The sequence below is a fragment of the Nanorana parkeri genome, unplaced genomic scaffold, assembly GCF_000935625.1.
Source record: "Nanorana parkeri isolate BGI_ZX_2015 unplaced genomic scaffold, ASM93562v1 scaffold118, whole genome shotgun sequence".
Classification (NCBI taxonomy): Eukaryota; Metazoa; Chordata; class Amphibia; order Anura; family Dicroglossidae; genus Nanorana; species Nanorana parkeri.
In genome coordinates this window covers 447,686-464,195 of record NW_017306386.1, presented here as the reverse complement: position 1 = coordinate 464,195, position 16,510 = coordinate 447,686, and the positions used below count along the sequence as shown (strand labels likewise).

Here is a 16,510-nt window from a genome sequence, read left to right as displayed (position 1 = left end):
CATCTCTCCTAACTGAAACTCCATACCTCTGTACGAGCTCTGCCTGGGCGAGAATGTGCAGAATTCTGACCTTTGCAGCTGTGATCGAGTGATCACAATTGCAATGCTTTCCAGGCACAGAACTGTGGTCTTTGCTGTGGAATACTTGCAGGAGCTGTTGCAAGCTATTTCTTTTACATAGGTTTTAATATTAGTGAACACTTTTCAGAAATAAGAGACTGGATTTTAAAGTGATGATTTTAAAGGTTATGCACAAACTTGTGTAAAATATAAAACATAAAGGATGAGCACACATAAAAAGTAATGCATAGATTTAAAGGAAGAGAAGCTATATGTACACATTTGTATAGTTAAAGTAGGTCATTATGTTTAAAATGCCAGTGAGCTTTTTCAAGTCATAGTCAGGTGATCTGCACAATGCTTTATCTGTTTTATTATTTTATACGTGCCATTGCCTGAGACGGGCCAGATTTTTCTCTAGGCAATGTAGGTATCTGCCTACAGGCGCCCTCCAAAGAGGACTTTCTGTTCTTTATATTTATATATATATATTTATTTATTTTTGGTTATTGTTCGGGGCACTTCAGATTTCTCTGCCTACAGGGTCCTATGAAGTAAATCCGTCCCCGGCTATGTGAGGGGAGATACGTTTTGCTCACACAGAATTTGCAGAAAAGCACTTCTTCTTCTTGATCATATTTTAGTTCTTTCTTATACAAGAGTGTTTAAAAAGGTTACAGAAACTGCAGTATATTTGCATTTGCCAAATAATTTTACATGTTTTTTTCAATCACAACTTGTGTCTATATGTTTTCAACTTTCTTCTTCATGCTAGTAAAACTATTGTTATTTTCACTGCTCTTAATAGCTAGGTTTGCAAAAGCTTTTGGTACACACTAAATGGATTTACTGTACAGTATATTCTGTGTGGCTTTTGAGGAATACACTGAGTGGCCAGATTATTATGACCACCTGGCGTTTGTAGGCAATTAGCTATAATTAGCTATAATTTCGCGCTGAAGTTGCTAGACCAGACCATTATAAATAGGGAAGCAGGTTGTTTACCACGACAGTAGAAGTGATTTTTTTCTGAAGATACGGGTAAACAACGCGATTTAACAGCCTTTGAACGTGGGATGATTGTTGGCGCTCAAGCCATGGAGCGAGAATCAGCAAAACAGCAGAATTCGTTAAATGTTCAAGTGCATCTGTTGTTAAAGTGTTTAAAGACTGGACTGTCAGCCGAAAATCTGGGTCTGAACGTGCGAATTGTGGCCGTCAGCGACTAGTCAATGTTAGGGCAGGATGGAGAGTGACAAGACTGGTACAAGACAACAGAAGGGCAACATTGCAGTGTCAGATTCCTCGCATCACCTTTCAACATCTTGTGGAGTCACGAGGCGTCCCAACGAAGTCATCTCGTGGCCCAACGAAGTACTGATGGGGTGGTCATAATAATCTGGCCACTCAGTGTATATTTTATTGAAAGTGTGCTTGGAGTCCAGCTTTAAAAACGACTGAAAGAAGGAAGGTGCAAATTCTTCTGTCCAGTGACCCATATCGGCATACATCATGTACTGTTTTGACTTAAGCAGAGGGTATTGCGGTTGGTTATCATGGGATACTGTGCTGACGGGATGCAATGGGGGATTTTTTGTGCAAAGGCCGTGTGGCACTGGACAGGGCTGCACAGTGAAGCTCTCCAGAGCAGGGCTCAGGTAAGTATTTAGATATGTGGCTTACACTAATATGGAGTGGAGGGGAGCTTCTCTTTAAGAATTAGCATGTTGCTACTTGCACTCTTCCTGGAATAGTGCTCAAGGAAAACAGAGGCGTGTGGCATATAATGTAATTGCCAACAACCTCTACTTTTCAGGAACTTTGATTTGAATATGTCTATGGAGATCATCTTGTTTTCAGTATAGATAAAATGTATGTTACACCTTTTTCTGTATATTAAATTATTATTACTCCAAACTTTTTAATTTGCATGTGTTCATGATGAATACTTCAAATGTAAAAAGTTGCTTGACTTGGTATGATGGATAATGTCATGTTTTGTAAGAGTCTGATTTAAAAATGTTGGTAGCTAAAGAAGATTTGCACCCAGAGGGCAGAGGAGACCACAAATGTTACGGTATTCTGTGGAAAGTAAGCAGCTGGGTTCCTAGTTTAGGGGGTTAGCGAGGATGAACGCCAAATAGATGGGGTCATGAGTCAAAGTATTTACATTTTAGTAATTTTTCTAGAATGCCGCATGAATGGTTTCTAGATTGGGATTTGAACTTCAATGAAAGTCATCCTATTTAACAAGCAGCACACACAATATTTAATATTGCCGCATATCTTGTATCTACACTATATATACCTTAATTTTAACATTCAGCAAAGGTTTCTTTTTGTTTGAATGGTTTAACAACCATTGTCAGTTTTTTTATTGCTTTCAATGTCTGTTTACAAAGACAGCCAGTCCACAAACATAGCTCAGAGGCCAAAATAGATATTTGTACCTATGCTGGTACTGTGTAAACATGTTCCAAGAAAAGGACAGCATGCCAAAATTTAGAGGAAACAGAGTGTTCTACTTAAGTGAGCATGATGAATGAACAACTGAGCTCCCAATGCTTGGGGGAACTGCAAGTTCTCTTTCTCAAAGTAACTTAGACACTTGGGAAATAGAACCTGCTGTAATGCTCACCTTAATGATTAGGTCAGAATCTATAGCTGTGAGCATTGCACCTATAGCAGCTTCTGTTCTCTTAAGGTAAGCAGGCCTGCCAGTACTTGGTTGCCCCTGGTCTTAGTATATAGTGCTACAGCTTCTGGCCAACTGGCACAATGGAAAGGAAGCAATGCTGTTGAGTAGCCAAAAGGAAGTCTAGGGGCTGGTGGTGGTCAGGGTAGACAACAAATAGTGTAATCCAGAGTCAATCCAAGGTCAGGGCAGGGAGCAAGACAAAGCAAAATACAGAAACAGCCCAAGGTCAGGGCAGGCAGTGGTCTGGAGAGTAGTCAATTTTCCAGGCAAGAGGAGGATTCAAAGACAAATGTAGGCAGACAAGAACAGCAAGGCAAAGGTAGGGAGCTAGGTAGCAAGATGTTATCGCAAGCCCAGAGCCCTGGGCTTGTGATGCTCAAATAGAGCAAATCAGGCAAGAGGGGGGTGGAACAAACAGGCATCGCCAAGCTGCTGCCTAGCAATGGGAATGCTTTGTGAAGGGAGCTGTTGCTGGCCAGTAGAAGCAGAGGGGGTGTTGCCTCTTCTGCTCAGCAACGTAGACACAGGGTGGGCATTTCATCAAAAACTGACAGATTTTTTTAACCTTGTCTAACATTTTATTCCGCCTCCCCTTTCTGGAGTTTCACTTTAAACAGTCAAGGTCATTGATAAAAATAATCTGTGAGCCTACAGCCTAAGGATAATGACTTAAATTCAAATATTTTAATTGGAAGATACATAATGTCATCCTATTTTTTTCCCTGCAGAAAACAAGCAAGTGGGGAGGTTCTGAAGGACACCGAGTTAGCTGACGTGGAGGAGGACGATGGAGCGTCATGAGTACTTGCATGTCCAGATCAAACCTGCCTGCTGCTCGAACTTGCTTTTCTGTGTTGCACAGATATGTACTCTCATGACCATCATGAACCAAAGCTTGCGGTCTGTAACCTCCACTAACAAAAGGTCTTTGTAAAACGTTTACAGCTATATGGAGAATGCGATAAACAAATAGAGACTGTCTACGTTACTTGTGCTAAACATGTCTGTCTGCATGTGTGTTTTAATAATTTGTGTATGTATACAGGACAAACTATTGAACAATGTGCCTCATCTCCATTTGTGCTTCTGCGGTATCCAGTCCGTGTACTTTGAAGATTGCTTGACGTATGAATGTCTTTTTATTTAAGACTGAAAAACCAAAAGTTTTTTTTTCATGCTTGCTGCTCTGAGAACATTGACTTTACTGTGTTGTATTTGTTAGTATAACATTGCACATTACCTGCTTTTCAGCAGGGAATTAGGTGTTTTTTTAACTATCTGGCTGTAACCATGGCTTACTATAAGTTATAAGTCAGCTAATCTGTTATTATATAGAAAATGTTTACATTTGCTACAAGAAGGGCTATTTCTTTGCACCCACAGTACATCCCATCTGTTTATTATTTCCAATGTCCTACAAAATTGTGACAAATTCAGTCATTCTAAACTACAACTTCTCACCCTGTGTCAACTTGAACGCTATCATGGGGGTGTAGCATAGCAACATTGAGATGCTGAAAATGTCCTAACTTTTGATTGCACAGAAATGTGTACTGCAATACAGCTAATGTATATAATAATGTTACATTTATTTAGGAATCCTAAATGTATATGTGAAATTGGTTATTAGGTAATGCACTGCTTAATTAAATAGCCTAACAAAACCACTACTAGTTTGTATAAGCATTTCATTTATCATACCTGCTAAAAAAAAATGTTGTGTTCAAATGGCATTAGCCAAAATCTCAAGTAAAGCAAATAGATTTTATGTGGAAGCAATTTCAGACATGCTCACTTTATATTATATTTTTAGAATGTTTTAAAATATTTTTTGACTATAAGATTATTTATAGCAATGTGTTAATTTGATTATTGTTATATTTGACATTGCTCTTTTAACAGATATGTGCAATTATCCTTGACTGACTAAAGCTGGTTGTAGACATTAGAAAGTTCTTCCATTGTCTGTAGAACATAGATATGAATGCTAGTATCGCAGGAGTGTAAATGTCTATGGAGTCAGTAGACACCACTGACTTTATCTTATTGAGGTTTTCCCTCACATTCTTTGTACAGATTGTCTGCAGGTGCCATGGACATCCCAATTTCTGCATATTCCTACAAAGATTGTCAGACCTGGGAGATTTGTATGTAATGTATTTTTAAGTACCTTTAAATAGACTTGCATGCATTGTTGTGCATTGTTGTTCATAACCCATATGGGCAGGTTTTCCACCACTTTCTTTCCCAGTGACAAAATAGGAAGTTGGAGGAAATCTCAATGTGGACCCAGTGACAAAAACCTGACAGACACTCGGAACCTTCTCTACTCTAGTTTTATTGATGTGTGTGTCCTGGTTGAAGACATTCTCCATATTTCCTGACTCAACAAGAAGTAAAGTTGGGGGGGAAGTCTCACACATTTTTACAAAGACAACGAAAAGCATGACAGAAGTTCTGCCCTCACTCTACGCAAAAAAGTATTGGGTAGTGGTTTACGTTAAGGTTGAATGTTCCACTTGACTCATGGGCAAATGGCTATTTGACCGTAGACGCACAGAGCTAAATGTGAAAGATGCAGCTGTAGCAATAAGATCATTGCGATATGGAGCCTTTGTACAACCAGTTTTGACATGTTAACTGTTTGATATTCAATCATTGCCAATCATTTCAGATTTTAGGAATTTTGTTTAAACACATTTGAGTTGTCAAAAAGGTCTAAAGGTACACACAGACATTTGCATGTTGTTTCTCTCTAAGATAAAGTTGGTTCTGGAGGTACTTTGCTTCTCTTTCCTCTCCTGCTGATTGCATAGACATCAATATGAATGTTCAGTATGAATGTTTATGTAGATAGACCTTTACAATAAAAGAATCTTTCCACAGCCAAATCTTGCCAATGTGTCCAACCAATAGGTAATTGAACAAAGCACATCAAAAACAAACATATTTGCTCTTATTGGTGTTGTGTGCACTTCAGATTTTCTGAGGTACATTTAAAGCATTTTTTTTAGCATACTGCTTTTTGTGTTCCACATTTTAGTAAAAGGGGTCTTGATGCAGTGCCATTCAACACACCAGCACCATAAAAAACCATGAGTCAACTGTGAAACCTGCTGTTTCTTTTTTGTTCATTGGGGGACACGTGATTCAATGGTATTTGGGTTATACTGCTGCTTAGGAGGATTTGGACACTGGCAAACAAAAACCAGTGAACAGCCTAATATAACTCTTCCCACTCCCAAAACACCTCATTTTTTTTTTTTTTTTTGCTGGTGTCCTATGAGAATGGATGCATTTTTTTCTTCTTTCAGGAATCCGTTACATGCTGCTTGAGCTAGTCTCTTAATGCAGCTTTTCAGATCTGCATAGTTTCAGCAATAGCTGTGGAGGCCATGCCCAGACTCCAGTAGATGACTGTGGGGCCCATCTGCAATGGACCCTTCTGGCAATGGGCTCTGCTTGTGGTGCTTTTTAGACCCCTGTTAGATAACCTTGGCATAGCCTCTGGTGACCCAGTTTCAGAAGACTCATTTATGAGTAGGCTGTGTGGGCTGAGCCCAGGGAGCTAATTTGTTTAATAAAACAATTGGGGGGCATGATTACGCTCTTTTCTTCCATGAATATACAAGAAAAAGGTTAAAACACTGAGGAATTGAGTTGGGTGGCACATGGTGGAGTGGCACACACACACACACACACACACAAACACTCTGTGCTCTTTTCCCACTATTGAGAGATGGAACCTTCCTGTCCTTGTCCTGGTCCATGCTGCTGCCTTCAGTGACCTGGAAATCTCTGGCCATATAAACTTTTCCTGCTTACAACATTTAGTTTGTAACTGCTCAAGGGTTTTACCTTGGAGCTAAGTTGTTCTGTTTGCAGGCAACATGTTAGTCCACAAGCACTAGTGGAGCTGTCCTGCTGTATCTGGTCTCCCTGGTTTGCAATGCAGTTTAACAGTTTTAGCATGGCCTGCAGTGTTGACTCTCAAGAACCTGACTCCCTGGTCTAAAATGTTGTCCATTACTTAAATTCTTATATTCCTCGGGAGGCCTTCTTGGCTCTATTGGGTGAGACCACCACCTTGAATTTAAACCAGGAGAATTTCACCCCAGGGATATATGGTCCAAATTGCAGTTTTTATTGCGGATTCTGAGGACATAAGCATACCACTATGCTTTCTCAGTCTGGCCCAGGTGGATGTGGTGTCCTGACTTGATCAGACTCCAGGCAGACGATTCATGGGCTCTTCCAAATTGACTAGATCTTCTGTTCCAAGGACCGATTTACCATCCTGGAAATGGTTGCTGGCTTTATTAGCTTACCTGTTGAAGCCCAGGTCTTGAAGGACAGGAGCCTCTGTGACTCTGTGATCCCTACAATCCTGAAAGCAGGAAATTTTACTTGTCGCAAGATTTACCATCACACATGGAAGGCATACTTCTTTTGTGCGAGAAAAGAAACTCAGAAAAAAAATACTCTGTGACGAATCCTGACCTTTTTACAATCAACTCTCATATTGCTCCACCTCATCACCTACCTGGTGATCGAAATGCACCCTCTCCTGTCAAGGCACGTTCTGTTAGATCTGTGAGTGCTTCTTGGACTTTTCTGCATCAGGCAACTGTTTCCAAGATTTGCAAAGTTGCCACCTGGTCTTCTATTCACTCATCCTTTAAGTTTAACCAGGTGAATTTACAGGCCTCCACTGATGCCATCTTTGGGTGTAAGGTGCTTTGGGTGGCTCTGAGTTGCAGGCAGCCCCCAGTTTATTTATCATTGAGCTTGTTAGCGTTTTGTTTGCTGTGAGCAGTCATCCAAGAGCAGTCCATCCCTCAGTTGGACTGCTCTTAGATGTCCCAAATGTCACTAATCCCTGTGTCCCTCAATGAACAAAAAAGAAAACCAGATATTGTTACTCAAAGTAAAATCTTTTTCTTTAAGTTCATTTAGGGACACAGGTGTGTTTTTGCCCATTCGCTTGGCACTGCTTTGTTACAAACTGAGGCATTTTAAGAGTGTGAGGGCTTATACTAAGCTGGTCACTTTTTTTTGTTTCCCAGTAGGTGGCAGCATAACTAGAATGTATCCCTCAATTAAGTATTTTACGTTCAGTACAAAAATACTGTTTCTCCACCCCAGTAGTAAGAACAGGTTTTAAATCATCTTAATTTGCCAGCATATTTACTTTTTTAGGGACACATTTAAGTAGAAAGAGGTCAAGGATATTTTTAGATCTTTTTCTATGCAGATGCTCAAGATTACTTGAACATTATGCAACAAATGTGCAAACTAAACTCTGAGAATGAGTGCTTTTAATATAATATGTTTCATAAATGAGCACTGCTGGTTCTAGTCGAGGGCATCTGTCTTATGTGCTGGTATTATGCAAGGCTGCTCAGGAGAATCTCATAGCCTTCAGTGATAGAGGTCACCTGTCACCTGTGGAAGCAGACACAATGAGACTGTATGATATTTAATGCTGAGCAACTCTATAAATTTACTATCTATAAATATTTGCATGTTTTTTTTTCTATATTTGCGCTGAACCAGGTAATTTGATACATTAGCAAATACCTATTTGGCATCACAGGCAGTGATGGCTTGAAAAAAATATATAAATATTGTAATTCCTCACATTATTGTTACATATGCTCACTGCTTTCTATTTACCTCACTTTGTTAGTAGATGAAAATATGTTGTAATCCTTTTATGTTCAGCGTCTAAAGCATTTTTAAAAATCATTTGTGTTATTTGGCTGTGTTTATTGAAATATTGTCTGTGATGCAATTCTTGTCAGCCGGTGCCCCTGTTAGTTTTTTGTTGTTGTTATACTTGGTTAGTAACCTAATTACTCTGTCACTTAAAATAAACATAGCTGCTAACAGTTATCAGTTAACAGTTATAGAGTGCCGGCACCTAGAGATTACTACACATATATGCAGCATCTTTCCCTTTCATGCTGGGCCATTTCAAGCAGGCAAAGCCCCAACACTTATGGGTTGTTTCAGAATTTGCCCAATCCCTCCTACCCACACACACTTTGCTATTGGTCATCAATGCCGCATTTACTCACCCAAAAAAATGGGCTGAAAATCTCGGCTTATACTCGAGTATATACGGTAACTATTGGGAAAAAGACATATGTTTTTATCATGCATAAGAATAGTTAGCTTGTATAAGATTATTTACACCTTATCTAAGCAATGTTAGGAAATGAGAAAATATCCTGTGAAAAATAGGAAGAGGTGGTAGAGGACACCAAAGCATGTGTGTCTGTAGGCTTCAGTGATAGAAATCAAGCCATGTGTATGCTCACAGACCAATAGGGAAGGGGTGGAAGATGGGAGGGGTTGGAAAGCGCCATCTCTACCAAGAGGTCACGGAGCTTTCCTGATCAGAATGGCGCGGCATTTGGACATAGAGAGGGCAGTGAAAGCCAGTGCACTTTTTGCCTGTTACTAGCTTCTTCTTTTTTTTTTTTTAAGAACAGATTGGGAATATTTATTAAATTGGAGAAAACATGCTACCTCTAGCAACCAGTCAATTTTGTGATTTTATATGTTTCCAATGCAGAAGATGTTGCCCATAGAAATCCTTGGAAACCAACTGCCATTATTCCACTGTAGGTTGGAAAATAAGTGCTAATGATTAATTACCATCAGAAACAGTATAATTTTATATTTATAAAGAGCTTGGTGTCATACAAGGAAATTAACTGGCCACTGCACTTTCATAGACAGCTACAGACATAAGAAAATGTTCACCTAATCAGAGAATTTACGGGCAGGTTACAGAACATTTGGATGTTAGTAGGCCAATTCCCGATTAACATCTCCTAACTTGAGTGCTCCTGGCAATGAAGTGAGTGGGTGAAATTGATTTTCCAGCTAGTTGCTGTTGTCTTCTTTTGAGATCTGCTGATGTTTAGGCACCTCCTCCACAGGCCAGAACATGTGCGTATCTTCCACTAGATTGTTCAATAGTCATATTGCATGTATGGTTGGCTGCCATCTAAAATCTATAGAAAGCTTCAGTCTACACTGCTCTGCTATATTTTTCAGAAAGTAAACCAAATTGATATGTTGTACACATTGGGCCGAATTTATCAAAACTGGAGCAGACATAATCTGCAGCAGTAACCAATCAGCTTCTCTCTTCAGTTTGTTCAGTTAAGAGAAGCTGATTGGTTGCCATGCACAGCTGCTCCAGATTTTGTCTGCTCCAGTTTTTATAAATTCCCCTCAATGTCTTTGTGCCCTTGTATCAGAGCATTACCTGATATTCTGATCAGCGGTAGAGCCAGATAACCAGCAATTCCATGAGATTATCAATGGCTGGCTTGTTCTTTTAGCACAACCTTCCCTTACGATTACCATACACGTTATAATCTGACCTTACAATCTTTGTGCAATCAACTTTGGATTTACCAAAACTATCCAATCAATCTGTATCCAATCAGGCAGACATTTCCACTAAAGGAGGTTGTACAATCAGATTAAAACATTTGTGGTGAGCTTCAAAAAAGGTGCACTCCAAAGCAACCAATCTGATATTTTATATGTTCTACTTTGAACTACTAGAGTATGACTGGTCCCCATAAAAAAGCCTTTACCCCAGCTGTTATATGTGACTTTCAGTTAAACTATTGTCAAACATATTTTAGCTTACTGTACAAAGTATCAAGGGATTAAAATGTAATGCAAAAAGTGTGCAAGTTATTTTTTTCTCCAGTTGCATTTAACATTTGTCACCATTATGTCATTTTTTGACAGTGTTCCTTTTGGGTTTGGAAACCCATGGTACATTTTTTTTTCAAGATATACAGTTGCTTTGGACACAAACTAGTTCAAATGTTTGAGGGAAATTAATGGAAGATGCCATGCAAGCTGAAGTACTGTTTGTTAAATGAAACCTGTCGCCTATAAAAGAGCTCTTGGCAACGTTAATGAATTAGATTAACAACGTGTTTATGGTGTGTCTGTGACTGGATTAATGTCACTATGTCAAATCCCACTTGGGGCAGCCGTGTATGTCCAGACACAGAGCAGTGTTCAGTGTTCTGACACAATGTAGCATTCTGCAAGCAACTCAGAGGTTTAAATAAAAGGAAACAGATGATTCCCTATGCTGATGACCCAGCAATGACTGCATTCATTTATAGTATAAATATTTAAAGTAGACCATTGCAATTTTGCTTCTAATGTGACACATTGGCTTAATGGCATACTTGGTTATGCTTTAAAGTATATCTGTACCCAAAATTAAAAAAGAATCTAGTTTTCCCCATACAAACACATTATTGAAATTTCCTATGGCCTATGGTGGCCAATCCTTTTGGAAAATTATGTCTTATAATCACTGAACCACTCTTTCACAATTTGAGCCTGATGAATCCTGGCATTGTCATCTTTGAACATGACTGCCTTTGGAGAAGAAAAAATCCATTGATGGAAAAACTTGGCCATTCAGTATATTCAGGTAGGCTGATGACCTTATTTTTCGGGGATATAACTTTGCTGAACCTACACCTGACCAACGGAAGCAACCCCAGATCATAACACTGGCCAAAATCCAAGTGGTGACTTAGATTTTTTTTTTTTGGGGGCCAGGCAGTGTACATTGAAATATTTGTATGTGAAACAGAGAAAAGGGTTAGCTCTTCCTTTTCCCTCCTTTCAAATAAAAGCCAAAATGCATCAGTTTCTCTTCAGCCTGGTCTAGTACTATCACAGCGTGGAAGCTCATTCTGGTTACATCTGGAAGCTATTCTTTGAAGGCAATCATTTTCTTCTTTTTCTTTATAAGCCACATATGACTGCACTTGTCTCTGAGGAGAATGGTCTCCCGGAGCACAGTAACAAATGAGTGTGCTGCAGACTTCAGTGATTCCCTGCGGTGTCCACAACAACTACAGCGCTGGGGCTTCTTGAGTCACAGGTGCACTTCCTAGAAACCAGAGATGGAAAATCATTTGTGCATGCTCATGTTCCCTTTTATTGTATGTGATTAGAACAAATGTCCTCTATAGTTCAAGCTAAGACAAAATATAACTGATACATTAGACTGTTTTATAGTATAGATTTAATATGCAAGCATCACTATACAATGTAGCAGATTACTGTGTTGTTCATGATAATCACACACTGTGATTAAATTAAATCTAAACCCAATCATTAGAATCTCATAAAGGTTTATTGTATTATGATCATTTTAAATGTAGTGTTAAAGTGCAACTGAAGCCAATATTTTTTTTAGTTTTGGAGAGGGATTAGAACCCCTGTCAGGTTTTAATTGCTGTCTGTGTCACTGTTAGGAAGATTCACCCTCTCTGCTTGTCCTGGTGACTGTTGTCTCTGAAAAGTCAAAGTAAGGCCCCTTTCACACAGGCATTCCAATAAGATCCACCGGTCAGTTTTTCATCCAGACCTGATTGAAGGACCGATGTTAGTCTATGGGCAGCTGGATCTAAATGGGTGTGCGTCTGCTTACATCTGGCTACCCCAAGTGTGGAAAAAAATAAAACTGGAACAGTGTTCCTTTTCAACAGACTTGCCCGTGCAGGATTGGAGGTAAACTGATGTAATGGTCACATGTCCATTTACATCCAATTCCCCATAGACCAATATGAGTCAGGTAATTTCAGTTTTTTTCCTCCATTGCAAGCTGGAGGAAAAAACTAGACAGACATAGATGTCACAATGATAATATTCGTTCGACTTCCTGTTATGGGGTGACAACTGGCTCTCAATAGTGCTCCTGTGTTGTCACCCCTTCACATGTGTCCCTGGTAGAGACTACAGACAGCTGTGCAGGCATGGTCCACCGTTATCAGTATCAGGAATTCAGTCCAGAGTGATGATGTGCAGCCAAAGCTGTGCATGTAGTCAGGAAGTGCTTGAAATAGCTGCTGGAGATCAGCTGCCATGACATGAAAACAACAACTAAATACACAGTTCAAATGCATTTGTTAAGTCATGCTTGCCAAAAGAATTATAATTCTACTTCTGTTTTGTGATCTGGGAACCTTGCCAGACAACATAATAGGGTCTGCTACCTCACTTTTCTTAATTGATGTTAAAGCAGACTTTAATGCCTCCCCCCTGTAAAAATCTCTGACTAATAGTTCTTAAAGTAAATTAATTATGGTAAATCATACTCACCTTACCCAGTCTTTCACATTGCAGGGCATGCCACTTATACTTCCAGTGAGAATTTTAGGTAATAACGACTACCCAAAATCTCATGGGAAGACACTCCATTGCAGTGCAAGAGCACCTTCTTGCAAGATTTGGAAGAAAGGGGATGTCACACTTACCTAGGCACCACGGCAGAATATAGGGTTAGGTTATATCAAGTAATAAATCAAGTGGGTACATATTTTTTGTGGTATTAGGCAGTGATATTTACAGGGAGAGGAGACCCTGCAAGGTTTGCTTTGCTTACATAATCACGGCTTGGTCACTAACCAATCCCCAGTTTGCTGAGTGAACTGTGTTCCCTACACAGACTAAAAAGTTAATTAAGCAGCTCTCTCCTACTGTTAGCAAGTGCCCAGTGTTAAACTGAAAGGGCTGCTGTGCAGGGGACCACAAGTAGCTAATATAAATATGGATTCAAGTACTTATGCTAGTACTCAAATGTAAAAATAGGTTTTTACTGTACAAATACATAACAGGGTTAAATAGTGATCTTTTTATGTGCCTGGAGTTTAGCTTTATCAAGTTGTGTTCATGCCACATAACTACATTTCTTTGGATGTTCCCAGGAGATGACCACCATGTCTTACACAAAGAACTGTGTCAGTCACATATCTTCCTCAATATATTGTTTGCAGCTAAACCCCTTTGCCAATGTCTGCATGCCATGTATTGAGATGAAGACACAGGAATCACAGATTAGCTATTCATGTTTATTAAGCAAGTGTATCTAATATAGTGGCCACTAAGTGTTGTTAAATTAGCCTTTGAATGTTTCTGTAGACCCAGATACATGAGACAAGTGCTGTTGTCCTGTCCACAACTGACAGCAAACACCCAGATCTGTCATATAACTGTCAATCTGCTGGTAAATGCAGCTAGCAACTCTTGTTCGGTAAATCCAGGTATCCAAGGGGAATTAAGAGCATCTAAATCTTTTATGCAGCAAATTAAGAATTGACCTACTTTCTAGCCAGTTGACAGTCACATTTTATCTTTTCTGTTCTGTATGTAGTTTAATCAATGCACGCTTAAATTGAACAGCAGAGTGTGTGGAATACAGCTTATGCGATGGAGCTATGATGAAGCACTCAATTACTGACTATTTTTACTGTAGGGATTGGTAGCATCCATTATGAACAGCTGGAAGGTCTGTTGCAGGAGGTTGACATACCTGGCTGGTGGGGTTGCCTACTCACTTCAGGGAATATAAAGCAGTCACATATAGACTCGCCAATGTAACCCACTAATATGGTATGAATATTTTGCACCTGAACCTCTCCATACATTTCTAGTTAAAGTGGATCTAAACCCAAGAACAAAAATGTAATAGAATGCAGCTTACCACTCCTTAGATGGGGTGGCTGCAATAGTTTCCTTTTTTTTGTGCTTTTCGTCGTATATTTTCACTTGATCCTGTCGGTAACAATTCCTGTCCTAAGGTGGCAACACTCATTAAGCAGAGTTGTCACACGGGAACAGAAGGTGATACAATGTTACAATTTCCCTCATGAACTCTCCTCTGTGAAATAGGGAGAAAATCCTGTAGATAACCTGGGCAATGCCGATAAGACTGCTTGAAACAACTTTGCAGAGTGCACAGGACACATGACGACACTGGATTTCTGGCTTAATTAACTGTATTTTGTATACTTATCAAACAGATTTTAAAATACAAAACACTTTCTCAACAGTATCTTTATCTGACCAAAAGGGAGCAAATAAGAGATGCTAATTCTTAGGGTTTACCTACATCATCAGAGATTAAATGGTCTTCAGCTTTGTGTTTTATGGGTTCTATATACCCATAACATCTCCTATACAAATAATGCAGTCCCTTTTAGTGGAATGGGTTAAAAGAAGAGCAATATTGGGTCTATGGTTGGAATCACAGATACCAACTACACTGTATAAAATATTGCATCTCTAAGTTCAGGCAAGAATGTTTAAGCAATAGGGTGCTTTGGTGTATCTCTGTTGGAAAAAAAAAAAAAGTTCACTATGTTACAGGTCGTCATTAAATGACTACCCATAACTTAAGCTTCAAGGCAGCCCATGAGTGATCCTTATCCTTTAAACTGAATGTGATTTATGTTTTGGTTCAGTTGGATCTGTAGTTTGCTCAGACTAGATAAAGCAACAGGTTCACTTAACTGCCACTCTCATCAGCTGTATATTACACCCTTCTCTCCACTTTTCATGTGAAAATACATTTACACTGGATGAGTTTGTTTAGTTTTTTTTTGTTTTTGTTTTTTCTCAGATATGAACCTCTTTGAGGTGCAATTTATCTAATAGTCCATATATATTTTTACAAATACATCAATGAACACAGATGTACAATTCCAAGCTAGTAGCAGCACAACAATCAAAGCTTGAAACCATCTCTTATTATATTTAATCACACATAAGTGCCACTATTTCTCTATGGATGTTTCACCCTAGATGTAAAATTATACTGACTGGTTGACAGTGGACGGTCTTACTCCTTGTACAGGGAACATATATACGCAAAATGGTATGATATGCTGGCAGAAGAGTGAAAAGCCAACCAAACAAGTTATATTATTTTATATGCTTGCATCATATGTATTACTGCAATGTTTTTGATGTATTTGGACTAGACATGAAGTGTAACTGTTATGTGTAAATATGTAACATTCATAGAGATGCTATTTTTTGCATGTTTTTGTATACAATAATAAAAAATATCAAACTATCCAGCTTTAATGTGTTTTATTTATATGAAAATAATATACTCAGTCCGAGCATTACCCAAATTCTGCCCTATAGCATGTCCCAGCAGTATTTACTTCTGTTACCAGGCTTGTAAAATTCATACATGGACAGCTGTTGGGAGTTCTGTTAATTTTGACATAGGCATTCTCCCAGAACTGCATCTCCCAAGATACCTTTCCCTACACATAAGGCTCTACAAAAAATGCATAGCTAATGATCCAGTGAAACTGCATGCATATTTGTATTGTGCAAAATCAAACGTTCTTAAAGTCTAATGTTTTTTAAATGATATGGGTAGTAATGAATACTCCATTATGGCCACTACTTGGAGGTGAGAATCATAGGAAATAAATCTAAGTAACTTAGATTGCATTTTAGTAACAAGAGATACAATGTAACCATTCTAGGGTAGGATAGAGGGAAATTAGCAGGTAAATGTCACAATTGCTACTGATCCCCAGTTCATAGGCAGGCACATGTCTCTCTGGCCTTATACGGCATAAGCTGGTCACACATGTTAAAGTCTGATCGTACAATCTCTGTGCAATCTCCATCAAGGATAAATTCACAAATTATATACTGTATGTCTGTATTATATACCGGACTGTAAAAATCTAGCACCAGACTGCCTGTGCAGAAACATCCCATACACTTGAAGGAGATTCACCCGTACTGCTGGAGGCTGGAGCAATTTCCAATTCAAGTCTATGGGGTGGTACTACAAAGGCACTAGATTTTTACAGCTCAGGATATAGCAGCATGGGAGACCATCACTGCCAGAGGAGGCCAAGTCTGTACCGTGAGGGGGGG

At 39.1% G+C, this 16,510-nt stretch overlaps 1 protein-coding gene across 1 annotated transcript in view; it reads left to right on the top strand.

Annotated features, from left to right (window-relative positions):
* CAMKK1 (calcium/calmodulin dependent protein kinase kinase 1) overlaps window positions 1-3,923 on the top strand; it is a 180,413-nt gene extending 176,490 nt beyond the window's left edge. Inside the window, exon 18 of the mRNA XM_018553389.1 lies at window positions 3,487-3,923. Within this exon, the coding sequence (XP_018408891.1) occupies window positions 3,487-3,559 (73 nt within the window). The 3' untranslated portion in view covers window positions 3,560-3,923. The remainder of the gene's footprint in view (window positions 1-3,486) is intronic.
* Window positions 3,924-16,510: the final 12,587 nt, after the last annotated feature.